Source organism: Artibeus jamaicensis, unplaced genomic scaffold (assembly GCF_021234435.1).
Source record: "Artibeus jamaicensis isolate MK-2021 breed Jamaican fruit bat unplaced genomic scaffold, CSHL_Jam_final scaffold_474, whole genome shotgun sequence".
NCBI lineage: Eukaryota > Metazoa > Chordata > Mammalia > Chiroptera > Phyllostomidae > Artibeus > Artibeus jamaicensis.
The window spans coordinates 31,948,129-31,964,087 of record NW_026522046.1 but is presented as its reverse complement, the minus strand read 5'-3'; the positions used below and the strand labels follow the sequence as shown (position 1 = coordinate 31,964,087).

Below are 15,959 nucleotides of genomic sequence, written 5' to 3'. Positions count from 1 at the left end.
GAAAACGTCCTACTCAGCAACATTAGAAGAGCACACTGCCTGTAGCCAACATTGAACTTGAAATGGTGTGCGACAGCTGGCCCAACCCATGACCTAGACACATCTTTCCAAGTGCAAGATCTCTAATTTTCTTCATTAGTTTACTTTGTGCTGATTTCATAAAAATGCTTTAGGCAAAAACTCCAGAAACTCCAAGAAACCAAAGATAAATTAAGAAACACTGTGTGACAGGAATACTCGCGGCAATGGCTGGACAGGAGCGTGGCCAGAGCTGCTTGCAATCATCAGGAAAGACTACTGAGAATCTATTACGTGTGGAACTTGATTCATTCATTCATTCATGCCTCACCTGAGGACATTTTGTTTTCAGAGAAGGTTGGGGGTGGGGGAGAGAGAGAGACATTGATTGGTTGCATCTGGTAAGCGCCCCAGTTGGGGAAATAACCCACAACCTGGGTAGGTGCCCTGACTGGGAATCAAACCTGCAAATTTTCAGTTTATGGGACGACACTCCATCCAACTGAGCCACACTGGCCAGGGCATTACTGGAAAATTTAAATGCAAAGATGCTCCCTCCACCTTTGAGGAATCACATCTGCTTAGGGAAAGGAAACAAATACGTGAAGAGAGAGGTAGGCAATCCTCATCTTCCTTTGAGGGATACAATTTCAAGGAGGGAGAAGTCAGGTTGAACCAGTATGACAGTTTAGGAAGAATTGGGATTGCATGGTCAGAAGGTAAGACTATAAACAAAGTCAAAGGAAAAGGATAACCTAGCAAAACATTTTTCACATCACACAGGGCTAATTTTAATATATTTAAGAGCTCCAACTTAGCAGTATATAAAAGAAAAATGGGCAAATCACAGGAACATAGTTCTCAAATGGTTTTTAAATATAAGATGCTCAGCTAAACAAGTAACAGAATTTTAAACCATGAGATAATTTTCTTCTTGGAGACTGGGCAAGATCAAAAGGTTGGGTAAGAGTATTGGTGAGGACTGAGGAAAGATCGGCACTCTCATCCATGGTTAGCGTCAGCTGCTACAACTCTGACAAATAATAGTTATGGAAATACTCTATACTCACCAACACCCCTCCTAGACATTTACCGTAAAGATATATTTATACATGTGCATAATGATGTATACATTGTACACACATACTGCTTGCAATTTTAATCCCTGCATCAAAAAGATGGGGTCGATTTAAATGGCTATCAACTGGAGGCTCGTTAAATGTTACAATGTTATCACTGATGTACACATTACAGTTTTAAAAAAGTAAGATAGGTAGGTAGATGCACAGATAATAGAAAATAGATAACGCACCCTGGCTGGTGTAGCTCAGTGGATTGAGCGCGGGCCTGCGAACCAGACAATTGCGGTTCAATTCCCAGTCAGGGCACATACCAGGGTTGCAGGCCGGTTCCCTGCAGGCCAGTTCCCAGCAGGGGATGCATGAAAGTCAACCATACATCGATGTTTCTCTCCCTCCTTCCCTTCCCCTCTAAAGATAAATAAATGAAATATTAAAAAAAAAATAGATAACGCAGAGGTAGAATAACCTGAGAGGATATGTTAAATTAAAAACGCAGTGTGTCTAAAACCTTATTTTTTTGGAGAAACAAACAGATATGCACGCGTAAGCGTGGTAGTGAAGGGCCGGTTGTGAAAGGCTAAGAGTAAAAGAGGCACTAGCTTCACTCCAGACCTCCTCAGAAACTAAGAAGTTTTAGAAAAAAATTTCCTTCTAAAATGTTCTTCCACTTCCTCAAGTTTTCATATTTGTTTTTTTCTTTTTTTAAGTTGGCTCCTGTTGAGTCAGATCATCACATTCTGCATTTGTGCGAGTTCACTTTTCAAGCCGTGTGCAGACTTTCTCGCCACACGTACTCACACTCGCTTTCTCTCTCCATTCGGCCTTTTTGGAAGAAACCAGACCAGGTGTCTTACAGACCATATGACATGAACTTATTCAATGCATTCTTGTCCCCTAATGCCATTTCTTTTCTAAAAATTCATTATTTACTGAGCTATAATAGTTAGGAACTAGAGTTAAAAGTGAATAAACTCTGTTCAAACTCATAAAGAGGATATATCAAATGTGTTAAGTAATTAGAATATGTAAAAGACCTGTACTGGCAATATTGAAGGCTCAGACACACGCCTAAACTAGTGTGTGAATGGAGGGCATGGGTATGAATCAGAAAAAAATGACTAAAAGGAGAGGGTGTTTGGACGCAGACTTGTAGGGCAAATGCCCTGGGAAGGTAAACACAGAGGGGCTGCTGTTTGGTTGAGGAAGCTGCATGTTCGCCAGACATGAAACCCCACTGCGTAGAGCTGCACCTGCAGGTGTGGAGAAAACACACCAGAGAGAAGTGGAGAGGACCACGAGAGACCTTTCGTATCAGATAAAGATGACCTGGATTTTAACATGTTATATTTACATTTTAAGACAACCTGTCCACTAAGACAGGGGACAATGACTCAGGGCAAGGAAAGAACATGATGGCTTCTAGGACTGTTGGGGACTGGCATTAGGTTTTTACTTAGGTATTTCCTGGATCTTCTCCCACCTCTCTCATTCTTCATTAGTTAGAATGTTCACAGCTCAGCAGTGAAAGGAGAAGCAAACTGATCAAAGAGCTAGTCCTTGATTTGATTAACTAGACTGAAACTTCTCAGTCCTTCATTAACTCGTGAAATTCTTCTTTTTCTGTAGTTACCCCAGGACAACTTTTCCCCCCTATAGTTATCAAATACAGAAAATCATTTAACAAATCATTTGATTTATACTTCGGAAATACCACCAAGAAAAACTGAGCTGAGTTTTTAGGACTGCTTTCTAAATCTTTCTGTTGCCTTTATTACATTTAGAAATTACACTTGTTTATGCCTTAAGACTTAAAACTAAACCACTTTTATTTAATAACAAATCACTTTACATACAGTTTTGTTTCAATTATATTGGTTTTGCTATTTGGTATTTAATGAACCAGAAATATGATCTGGCTTTTAGAACTGCAAGATTCAAATATGGTCTAAATGAAAGGCATTAAACTATACTTAGTTGTTGAACTTAGTATATTTTTTGTAATCTTGGTCCCTTGAAAATTTGTGTATTATTTTCAGCACCCCAGCTACCAGGGACAAATGCAAAGACTTTTCATTATATCAATTTTATTTCTTTAAAATCTTCCAACATCCCGTGATGTAGGTATTTTTATCCCCATTTTAAGAACTAGGAAATTGAAGTTAAGTAAAGTATCTAGCAATGAGTGGTGTTCAAACATGTCTGACTCCAAGGCCTATGTTATTCTCATTTTAACCTTCTGAGTGGAATATTTCATGTTAGTATTAAAAACCAGTTGTTCTAAACCTGGGGGTTGGGGGATTTTGCCCTCTACCCCGTGGACAATGGGATACATCTGGAGACACTTTTGGTTGTCACATCTGTGGGGGGTGAGGGGGGACAGAAGGCTGCTGACCCCCAGTAGGTAGAGACCAGGAATGACACTAAACAACCTATAATGGACAGGGCAGTTCCCCACAACAAAGAACCATTCAGCCCCAAATACTGAGAAACCATAGTATTGTACAAACGAAATATTCCTAACAACGTCTTCTTACAGACACATTACTATCCATCCTGGTTTTTTCTGAAATCAATGTTTAATTGAATGTAGCTTTAAACCAGAATTAGATATGTTTAATACATATATGTATGTATAGTTCTAATATTTTATTTCTTTTTAAAAAATTTTTAGAGAGGGGGAAGGGAAGGAGAAAGAGAGTGAGAGAAATATCAACATGTGGTTGCTTCTCCCATGGCCCCCACTGGGGACCTGGCCTGCAAGCCAGGCATGTGCCCTGACTGGGAATCGAACAGCGACTCTTTGGTTTGCAGCCCACGTTCAATCCACTGAGCTACACCAGCCAGGGCTGCATGCACATTTTTTAATGCAGCTGAATACTGCTTTGATTTTGCACTGTAAAACACTGTGAAATAATCACCAGACTTTGGCGTTTCAACCCCAAATATTATGCCATGTAAGTCATGTAACTGCACAGTGGGGAAACATCTATGTATGTTTCACATGTTTCCACTGATGAGTGATTTTTCTGACCTTCGTTCTGTTTAATGAAGGATTCAGGGGGTCAGGGAAGAAAACCTGGATTCGGGAAACAGGGAGGAACAGGAAACTGAAGCTTTATAAAGCAGACATTTTTTTAAAGGCACAATGAAGCCACACCATGAGGCAGAAAACTATTTTCTTGATTTTATTTTAAAAGTACACAAGGTCACAAAACTAGAGCAAGTTCTTGCTTTTTTAACCAAATTTTGTTCTTACAAACTTCAAAATCTGCTGCACCATTGGATATTTAAGCCAGAAACTTTAAATACAAAAATCATTTTTGAAACTGACACTATCAATTCTCTACTTGCATATATGAAGTGTCAAAATATTTTTCTCAGTAGTACAAGTGTATTTATTACAAAAATTCACAGTTAGGGATGAGAATAAGTGAATCAGCGAACTGTGGTTCTCTTAATGCTTGTGTTATTCAAAGTAGAAAACACCAAGTCTTCCTTGATTGGAGATTTTAGTGTTCTCGAACAAAGCAAACCCAGTGGATATTCTCCACACTCTTAAATTACAAAACAGGCTACTTTGGAAAACTTGATTTTAATTCACAGTGAGAAGCCAGAGGCAGCAAATATTTGCTGGTGTTATTATATGTAAGATCAAATGCTTGCTGGTGTTATTATCCATAAGATACACAGAACTGCAATTCACAAATTTATTATTCTTCCCCACTTCTATAACATTAATAAATAGAACTTGTGTTCAGTTATGGACCATATTTTAGTGCCAGAATAGGCAAACAACAAAAAATCCAACTGCAGAACATGTTGCCTTTATTGCAAGAATATCCAAAGGCATTTGAAATCCTAAAACTTGCCCAGAACATTTATACTAAACACAGAATATTACAAAGATTTATGTACATATATATATATAATATATATCGTCACAAGTCACTAAGAAGTAAAAATGATGCCAACATTTTCTAGAAACTACTCCTCACATGACACATCAAAGCATTAACCATGTAATATGGACTCTTTCTGTTCACACTGGAATAAGGCATCTGAAAGCCCTAAACACTGTGGAGAGGAAAAGAAATTAGAAAAAACTTTACACATTTATATAACTTCAAATTTACATGCTGCACTCACAGAAAGAGAGAATGGTTATTTTAAAAAGCCATACGTTATTGAATTTGATATCCAACTTCATGCAATGAGTTCTTTTTACATTTAATCAAGATGTTTACTTGCCCCTTCGCTTACTCCTAATTTACAATACTCAATCTTGAAAATTGTCACTTTAATAAAAATCAGACATTAATTCATACCAGTAATCTAATTGTGTTTCACTAACCTTCCCCTAAAATACAATCTGGCTGTGTTTCCATTGGAACAATTCCATGGCAGGGTTTTGTTTTGTGTTTTCCTTCTAATGAGAATATTAAGTAAAGTTGCCAACAAGAAAATGAATACCTGCAAACTATATATTCAAAGCACAGAACTACATCTTGTACAGTATCACTTCAAGTTATCCTGTGTGACTCGACAAGATGCCATCGCATCTCTTAGGTGTAAAAGTGGAATCACCTACTTTTGCCTCAAAGATGCAGTGTCATCCTTGACTGATGATGTTAAGCTCTCACGGTAATGCCCGAATAACAATTTTTGTTGAATCACTCGATGCTTACCAGTCACAATTCTAGAACAATTATTTGATCTCTGGTTCAACTGAAAATATCAGTGAGAATTACTTAAGAAGTCAATCAGAACTATCTGACGGTTGGACTAACTGAAATTCACAATGAGAGTAGCTGAAGACATAGTTTAAAACTTAATTCTGTCCTTCAGGACTTCATCATGCCCAGTAGGTGTCTCTTCAGGTTACATGACCGGCTTTTATGAGCATGTTTCTCAGGGTAGAGCTGGTATGGACCTGAACTAAAAAAAGCGCTTCTGGAAGAGAATCTGACATACTTATAGCTAAATCTTAGACCAACCACAAAACCTAAGGGCAGGAAAACTTACATATGTCCATTTTTTTGGTAGTAATTTCTGCTCGCATTGATAGCATAATCTTCATTACATGAAAACTAATAGAAAAGACCAAAAGTTGTTTATTAAAGTTTGTGCTGTTATTTCTCATACTATTATATAAAATTTATTTATACAAAACAGACCAGACATCTGGAGTGCAAAAATAGTTACTGTTATAAAATCAGAAACACAGTAAAAGAGCATTAGGGGTGTTGAAATTCTAAAATCTTTATGAATAACACAATCTGCTAACTTGCATCCAGGAAGAATAGAAAAGAGGAGGCAAACTGAAAATGGGGATAGAACAGCGTCACAGTGATGCGTTTTTAGGGGCAGTACCTTCACCTCTAAGCACCTTTTAGGTGATAGCTAGCTCATAGGCACCAGAAATTCATAATAAAAATTAAATTACCCAAAAGGCACAAATGAAAATGTTAACACCAAGTAGAAAACCAGTATTACGTAAGGTTAAACATCTATTTTAAAAATGCTTCCGTATATGTAAAACTATACACTAATCCATTACACAGGCATTCAGCTTAAAATTTACCATTAAAAATGTACATAATACTCTTCCTAATCATAAATTCATGCCAACATTAATTTATAATACAGCATGAGCCACCACAGCACCCAAAAAGATGAACAGAAACCAACTCCCTAGAAAATCTAGGGAGAAGGTTTTAGAGCTAGTGAAATAATTTATTGCAGACCTCATTTACCACAAAGAAATTGTTGGCTCATACTACTATATCCACACTCCCTCACAATCTTAAGGGAAATACAATAAATTCACTTTCTTCTACTAAAACAGTATTTAACACATTTGGCAGTTAGGAGTATTCTTTTACTCCTTTTCCTTTCGTTTCCTTCTTTTTTTTTTTTTTTTTAAGAATAAATCACTTTCACAAAACTAAGACTCAAACTTTTCAAAGCGCAACTTGATTTTTTCGCAACCACACACAGACATGTTGGCCATACAATAGCAACTGTGCATCCTCCGTGCCTGGAATACAGAACTGACGGAGGGCACTGGCCTAAGGAGTCTTTCGTCATTCTAAGTCCAGGAAGAAAACGTCCTCCAGGAGCTGCATTCAGGAAGGCAAATGTGGGATGACATTTTTCTAGGACACACAACATGCAACACCATCCAAAAAACAGCAACAAAATGCTGAACCAGTAAAAACCTTTTAAAATTTGGAACCAATAATGAGGAGATTTCAACCTGTGACTGTCAAACAATAAAAGAGTTACAATTTTTTCGTATTGGAAAATAAGACCTAACGCAGAGAACCAGTACTTAATTTGGGAACTGCAAAATACTCTGTCCTTGATCTGGCCGGTCACCATTCTGACTGCAAGCCATCAGGTGTCGATCACTCATCCCTGAAATCCATCCTCACTATTGAAATCCTGGTGTCACTGCTCTATGTAGCTGACAGCAAATTTGCTAAATAAATCCATAGATACTCTTTTATTTTAGCATATAAAGAGCTCACTATGTCTCTGTTGCCTAAACAGTTTATCAACAAATACTTAACAAGTCATTTCATAAACAAGGTCTATGAATGACTTGAAAAGTACACTAGTCATTTTTAGAACACTGTAGTGTTTTTTCTTTAAATGTTATTAGAGCTATTCCGAACATCTTTAGAGTTTTCCAAGGAGCTATAAAAACAAGAACAAACATACAGGTATGTAAGAGTTTTTGTCATGAAGTATCTTTACCAATTTTCAGTCATAAATTGAGAAAGGGACCCTAAAAATAATGGTAGAAATAATAAAGCCCCACTTTTCGATGATTCAAGTATCAACTTGGTGTGCACGAAAGTTCACCAATTTCTTCCTCTATGATTTCATATCCAAAGTGCTACATCTTACTAACTATTGATATTTAGAAACCCACAAAGTCAATCTCTTAAAGGAAATCGTTTTCAGATGGCAAATTTGTCTTTAGTAGCTTTAATGCCTTTACTAATTTGATATAACCACACGAAACTTTTTGGAAGGTATTTCCTACAGTTTCTGGTTCACTTTTTGATCTACTGAGGCTGGTAGCGACATTTGGAACAGAACAGATTTTCCTACTTCGACAGAAGAAGAGAGGCCTGGAGTGCAGAGCTGGAAGGCACAGAGATGCTATACTATAGACCCGTCCTTGCTCTGTGCTGGAATCATCACAGGTACCGCTCCCATCCTACTGAGATTAGGGGCAGCTACCTTAGCAGGCGGGAGAGTCGGGCTCTGAGGAGCGCGGTCAAAATCTTCGCTTGGTACTTGGTTATACTGAGTCTTGGAATAACCTTCCATGTTGGAAGGAGACATGGACCCCAGGGATGAGTGATTGCTGCCCATGTAGCTTCTGGCGGTGGATGTCCGGCTCTTCGGAGGAGGCACGTCTTCCCTGGAAAGCAAAGATCCCAATAAAAGCTCCAAGAATAAGTTTCTGGAAACCTACAGTTTAGTAACCTATGACTCATGGGTGGACACTATTTAAGGGTTAAGTACGTAAAAGTGTGTGTGGGGCCCTGGCTGGTGTAGCTCAGTGGATTGAGCGCGGGCCTGCGAAACAAAGGGTCATGGTTTGATTCGCAGTCAGGGCACATGCCTGGGTTGCAGGCCGGTTCCTAGCAGGGGATGCATGAGAGGCAACCACACATTGATGTTTCTCTCCCTCTCTCTAAAAATGAATAAATAAATCTTTTTAAAAAAAGTGTGTGGCACACAAAAAGGCAAGAGAGGTAAAACACAATGTCACCAACTGTGTCTGTGTGTTTCTCCCAAAGTTATGATTTACAGAGTACCTATCCTCATGAGTACTAAAAGGTAGTTTTTATAGTAATTTAGGATTCTATTATGTTGTCTTACAAGGAACAGACCTCAAATATTTTCATATTCCAGTACAACTGATCAAAATAATCTGAGTCATATAACACTTTATAGTTGATAAAGCACTAATACCTAGATATATTTATACCAAAAGTAGGAAAAAAATTCCCGTTATGCAAGTTACTTATCTAAGACCTTAGCTGAATACCCAGCAGATTCAAGTCTGCAAAAAAAAAAAAAAGGAATTCAGGCATAAGAAATTTTAGGCCACAAACTGACAAAGAATATCTACCTGAATTACCTCTGGTGCCATTTAAAAAATACAGACTGCATATGCCCAGACCACACCCCGCACCCACCAAATGTCAATTCCTGGGTGTTACTTAAGTCATATGTTGTTATTTTTTAAAGTTCTATAATCCAACACATACTTGTGGTTAAGACCTACTGGTTTAGAATGCTAAAAAAATTACTACTTATCTCACTTGATACAATCAGGTCTTTTTTTTTTAGTTCCTCACCCAAGGGCATATTATTGATTTTAGAGATAAGGGAAGGAAGGGAAAGAGGAAGACAAACATCAATGTGAGAGAGAAACATCAATGAGCTGCCTTGAGTATGTGCCCCGACCAGGGACTGAACTTACAACGCAGTTCGTTTTCTGACCAGAACCCAATCCATGGCCTTCTGGTTTATAGACTGGTACTCCAACTAATGGAGCCACACCAGCCAGGGCACAATCAGGTCTTTTTTTAAAAACCTCAACATCTTGTTCTTTTTTTGTTGTTGTTGAAAACTTCGTATTAGCACTGTATTTGGGGAAGACAGTCGTGAGATGAGCCAATATGCAGTAGTTATTAAAATAGGGTCCAGAATTGGACAGGGGCTTGGGACAGGATCTTGGGAAGGGCTGATCTGCCAGTCAACTCTCATGCTACTTAATTACCTGATATCATGATGAACTTCCTTTTCGTATTTTTTTTCTCTGTGCTTTTTATGACAGCAAAAGACGATCAGAAAGATGATCACCAGTGCAAGCATTGTTCCTATAACAGCTCCTGCAATTGTCCCAGCTCTATTTGAAGCTAGAACAATATGGTCGTAAAAAAATAATAATAATATACCATACTTAGTCATGTTGAAGATAAGGATACACACGGATAGACTGATTTCATTTCACGTATTAACTTTAAGGACAAATTAATTAGCGTTTTGGTCCGGGGGAAAATCCACCAAAGAACTTTCTTCTGAACTGTAGAATCTATTTCAAACATAAATGCAACCAAACCGGATGAAAAGACTTTACTATTCCCAGCTACCTGAGTTGGCATAAAAGAATGTTCCGAATAGTTTATACTTATTAATGTAATGGCAAAATATGGTGTAAGAGTTGATTTGCCAACTCATCTTCTTAATGGTACTACAATAGTGAAGGTTTCGTTTCATTCATAAAATGTAATTTTTCCTTTTGTCACTTATGAAAGCTAATAACCAAACCATGAAGTGCTTTGCTCACAATTTGCATCCACTTGTCCTCATTATACCCTCACGGACTGAACCAAAGGGGGCTATACAGAGATAAGGGAAACGGACATTATCACCATAAAGAGAAAGAAGATACTTACGAGGAACAACATCCAGGCGCAGCTCGCACTGATCAGAGCCCACTCTGTTGCGGACTGTACAACTGTATACCCCAGAGTACTCCATAGTGGCGTTTTTCACAGATATGACAGGTGAAGTCATTTCTAGGAAAAGAAAGGCAGGGCACAGCAAAGCCCATTTTTACAGGAGAGCTGAGTTTTCAGTAAAGGTAAAAACCCTGGTAAGTTGAACAATCCAGGTGAAAGTGACAGGCTGAAGCTGGGTACAGAACCAGCTGCCAGACAGACACACGCACGTCTCCAGAATGGAAACAACTGTGCCTCCAGGTAATTTGCATCGAGGCAAAAATAACACGACCTCCCCCTCCACCCATAGAGTCTCAGCTGAAGCAGAGCCATATTATAAAAAATATTCCATGCCACAAAGGCTCTTTGGTGCAGTAGGAAGATTTGCAAAAGCCATGTCATCCACCCCCAAGAGGAAAGAAATACATGAAAAAAGTCAGGTCATATGGTTTGTGTCCTAATTTAAAAAAAGAAACAGAGGCTGAGAGAACTCCTACCTAGCCAGGGTGGGGAGAGTATAGATCAGTTTGAATAACAGGTCAGTTATAACACAGCGAGCAATCAGATTTAACCAATTCGTAACTTTCTAGTTAGTGTCACAGAGGTGTTTTTGAGATGTTTTTGTTTTGTTTTAACAAACACCATGGGTAAATTATAGTATCTTCAACATGAATCTAAGCTCAAGAAACTTTTAAGATCCAACACTTGCTACAATTTAGTCATTAAATTATAATCATGAATGTTTTTGTCAATATTGCCATCAATTAAATATATATATTCCAAAGAAACCAATTATAATTTCCAAAATGGTGAAACTGTTATAAAAATATATCTATTTATACTACATGACAGTAAATTGTCATTATAAAACACCGAATAATTTCCATGAATCCTGATTGCTCTGTATAGAAAGGGGAAAGTGTCTGGGGATTAAAAAAATACATTTTCGCATGCGCCCCCCATTAGGTTTAAGTCCAAATCAGTGGCACATTGTACGAACTATCTCATCAGCAGTACCTGTTACCAACGCTGGGGGCAGTTTCTGTGAGTTGGACAATTTTTGCCATTCATATAGTAACGGAAGTGAGCCTTCCTTTGGTTCACATTTCAGTTTAAAGTCATTTCCAATTTCTTCTGATCCGTCAACATAACACCTTGTACCTGAAGGCTTAACTGAGAAAAGAAAAGAAATGATCACTCTACACCAAAGAATGGAATTTATGTTTACAAGGAAACATGGAGCAGGCTGCACAACCCCTGACTCGTCATCGCGTGATCCAGGCTCAGCGCCACCGACAAGACGGAAAGACCACAGCACGGTGTCAGCAACAGTTTCCCAGCTTTGTCCAACACAAAACTGGCAAGACTGGGCTCTGGCAAGCAGCCCCCGCACGGGGAGGAATGGCAGGGTCTCAGGTGCGGCTCTGTGCCCCTTGATTGCACGGGACACGCAGGAAAGCAAGCAGGCCTCTTCCCCTCCATTCCTAACCGGTCCCTCTACTCCGTGCCTGACATGGGAGTATGTGCCACGTCACATCCCTCTGGTGCCATTACCATGCCCGTCAGGGGATTTATAATAAATAATGCTGCTAACAGGGACAATTCACTTGGTGAAATTAAGGACCAATTAATATGCCACAATTCCATTAACCCCAAACCATCCAGAGAGCAGTGTTACAAAAACAAATCTGAGGCTATATTCCAGGTCTCTCTGGGTCACTGGTTAGAGAAGCTGTTAACCCCATTACCTGAAATTCACCCCAACACTGGATTAACACCTTGGCATTTCACACTCTTACTGAACTTGATTAAAGCATAATATACACACAATAAAACGGACACATTTTAATAGTGTAAGTTGATCATGTGCGACAAATGTGTTTGCGTGCACATGCATGTACACTGCTCCCCGCCCCGTTAAGCATACCACCCCAATCCTCTCGTAAGCCACCCTTGTGCCGGGTGCAGTTATCTCAGCCATGGCTTGGGCCCCGGGAGCCACCCATGGGATTTTCATCACCACAGATTAGTTCTGCTGCTTCTAGAGTCGTGGAAGTGGAGTGATACAGTATTACTTTTGTCTTGCTTCCCTTATTCATTGTAAGGCTTTAGAAATGGATTCATATTGTCTCTTTAAAAAGTCCATTCCTTTTCATGGCTGAGTTGTGTTCCACGGACTACAACATAAATTGAGCTATCCGCTCATCTGTCAGTGAACACTGATTCCAGTTTTTGGGGCTACTGTTGAAGCCTGATTCACGGAACTGACCAGGAGCAGGGGTGTAGTTTGTCAAAACCAGACTGACTGACCAGTGAGGAAAGCACTATTAGGAGTTGTGGGGTGTCAGTGCAGTGAGAGAGGAGGGGTTCTGAACGATTCTAGGAGACTCTAAAAGAAGCAGAGATTGGCTCTGAATCTAATGCTGTTTCTGAGGCTGGATTGGGAGAACTGGTGACAAAGGCCACTGAGCAATTGTGTACCCTCCTCAGGGTGGGACGGGTAGTGCAAGGTGGGTCTGGGGTGACACTGGGGAGACAGCAGTAATCTGTCTACAGTCATAGTTTACTGCAGCTCCACAACCTTGGGAGAAACCATGTCCCCACTACACTCCACCACTGGCTGTATCTGCATCTGTCCTCACAGCCTGATAAATGGCAGGACTTTTTTTTTTCTTTTTTAGTCTGAACTGCTTTTCATTCTTTTTAGTCCTGGATGGGTTTTTACTCTTTTACTACAATGAATAAATGTGAATGGGCTTTGCAGTTTTACACAATTATGAATGACACTGCTGGAACACTCATGTAAATACTGGAATGTCTTCCTTTTCTCAGTAATTGCTGGATCATTTATGGTGTGTGTATGTTTAGCTCTAAAAGAAACTGTTTTCCAAATCTGGCCAACAGAAGCAATCATAGCCAGTGGGGCATCTTTAACCACTGATGTCAGTCATGATCTCATCTCTTCACCCACTTCTTGATAATTTTTCAATCTGATGGTATTTCTCTCCTTCATCTGTTACTACTTGTATTTTTTTCTAAGGATCAACAAGTGGATTTAACTGCATTGTTGATTTCCCAAGCAAATCTCTCTCTTTTTTAGGTTGATCAGTTGCCCTGGAGACCATATGAATTGGACATTTAAATTGGTTTTGCAAATTATTTCATCCTGTGAATCTTCAACAAAATGAACTTTGTTCTTCTTTTCTACAAACTACCAATAAATCCTTTATTACATAAACCAGCAGTGGGACATGAAAGCATTGCTTTGTACATCAAGTACCTACCTGTGATAGAGCTTATTAACCCCAACCCTCATCTCTTCTATTAAAGGTACCCTTTCCCATACACCAAACACATCCAACAATGAGCAGTTACCTGAAGTGACTGCTTGGGAAATCCAAGGCCCCACTGAGTCTCAGATCGCAACATACTCCATCCACAAATAGAACAAGACTTTGCCAACAATGGTTTCTGAGTGTCGCCCAGGAGTAGCCCCCCCTGCTTTCCAATCCCAACCATTGTGCTACAGGAAAGACTCACTCTTTATCCATGTAACTTGTCTGGATTGGAAAAAAAAAAAAACCACAAAGGGACACAACAAAGTTTTATCCCCTAATGTTTCTTTGGTCTGGTGTTCCAGGATACCTGGACCACTGTCTTCAGAACATCTTTCTCCATGATCACTAGCTTAGATAATAGTTCTTCTCAGGGAAGGGTACCTGGCCAATGGCCCACCAATGAAGTAAGGCTGTGCTTCATATACATATTGCACCATCACCCCTCTATGTTAGTGGTCCACCTCGGTCTACAGAAAACACACCCTAAGTCCCCGTACGGAACAGGGCACACAGGGTGGGGCAAAGTAGGTGTACAGTTGTGAGTACGCCAAACACAGAGTTTATTCTTGTATTATTTATTGTATTATTTTCCACGCAAACTGTAAACCTACTTTCACCCTACCCTGTGCACTTTTATCACCGTGTCTAAGTTGCTAACTTTGCTTCGTTCAAAACACCGGCTCTAGGAAAACTCCATGCATCACTGCTAAAAATCAATGGGCAAAGTTTGAGGACAAACAAGGTATCCGTATGTTCTCAAAGTGGCTCCCCGTGATAGTTTTTTTAATTACAGAAGGAAAAATCATACGCTGGCAGTGGACTAACCCATCAGATAAAATGCACATCAAGTGATCATGATTAACAATGAGACTCGACATCACGCGTCCCTTGGCTCAAGTGGAGGAGACTAAGGAGATGCAAATGCCGCGTGGGTACCAGACTTGACCGTAGCACAAAAGGACGTGAGTGGAAAACTGTGAAATTCAAACTAGGTCTATACTGTAGTTAACAGTATGGTCCCAAAGTTAATTTCTTGGTTTTGATCATTGTATTATACTTCTGTAAAACGTTACTATCAGGAGATATTAGATGATGGGTACACTCTCAGGAACGCTCTAGTTTTGGAACTTCCTATAAAACTCAGATTATTTCAGAATAAGAAGCCCTGTCCTACACTAGTGGCTTCCGAGGGCCAGTGCTGACTGAGCCCCCACACGTGCCAGCGCCCTCGTGTCCTGCGGTGTCACGTGTCCTGCGGTGTCACGTGTCCTGCGGTGTGGGTGCCGTCTGAGCGCACGGGTCCATGTCCCGGGAACCGTTCACCAGGAGTGCTCTTCCCTTTAAACAACCCGGCCTCTTTATACCAAAAGGCCTCAGGAACAGGCCCTTTCAGAGCTGCGGGGAAAGGCTCTGGTGTGGCCTTTCACCTCCGGTTCATGTCACCTCAGGTTCATGTCCACAACCACGCACGGGGCTCGATGACTCACTACTCTGCAAACAGCAGCGTGGTGGCGTGTCCTCCAGATTTCCCACAAACGTACCAAAGTTCATGCAGAGCCTCTAACAGGGAGCCGAGCAAGAGCTCCGCTGGACTAGCGCTCAGTCTGGTTCCTAAGGGCACTTCATTTGTCTCCCCGCCACAGACTGCCTAAGCAGAATTTTCAGGAAAAGCTAAGAGATGCACTTCCGTCCAAGTGTCACTTTCAAGAGAAAATTCTAGTTTCTCCAACAGCATGACTCACGTAAAAACAGGGAAGAGAGTGCCGTGAGCAAGTCTGTCCTAACTCTCGAGTATTAGTCATCTCCATTGCTCTCAGAAGTGACTTCCTGCTTTCTCTTAATCTCATTTAACCCTCCTGTCTCCCCTCTGGTTTGAAATCAGGGTTTACTTGGCCCTGGTGATTCCCCACAGAGTTAACAAAAGATGCTACTGAGTCAGTGCTTCCCACTGGTCCATTCTAAGGAATTAAATGTTGGGGTTGTGACGTTTA

At 40.0% G+C, this 15,959-nt stretch overlaps 1 protein-coding gene across 2 annotated transcripts in view; it reads right to left on the bottom strand.

Annotated features, from left to right (window-relative positions):
* CXADR (CXADR Ig-like cell adhesion molecule) overlaps positions 1–15,959 on the bottom strand; it is a 52,109-nt gene that overhangs the window by 8,357 nt on the left and 27,793 nt on the right. For both annotated transcript variants that reach the window (XM_053657599.1, XM_053657600.1), the window contains exons 4-7: positions 11,648–11,803; positions 10,586–10,708; positions 9,907–10,045; positions 8,352–8,535 (exon numbers count right to left, since the gene is read on the bottom strand). In XM_053657599.1, coding sequence (XP_053513574.1) covers positions 8,352–8,535; positions 9,907–10,045; positions 10,586–10,708; positions 11,648–11,803 — 602 coding nt within the window. The remainder of the gene's footprint in view (positions 1–8,351; positions 8,536–9,906; positions 10,046–10,585; positions 10,709–11,647; positions 11,804–15,959) is intronic.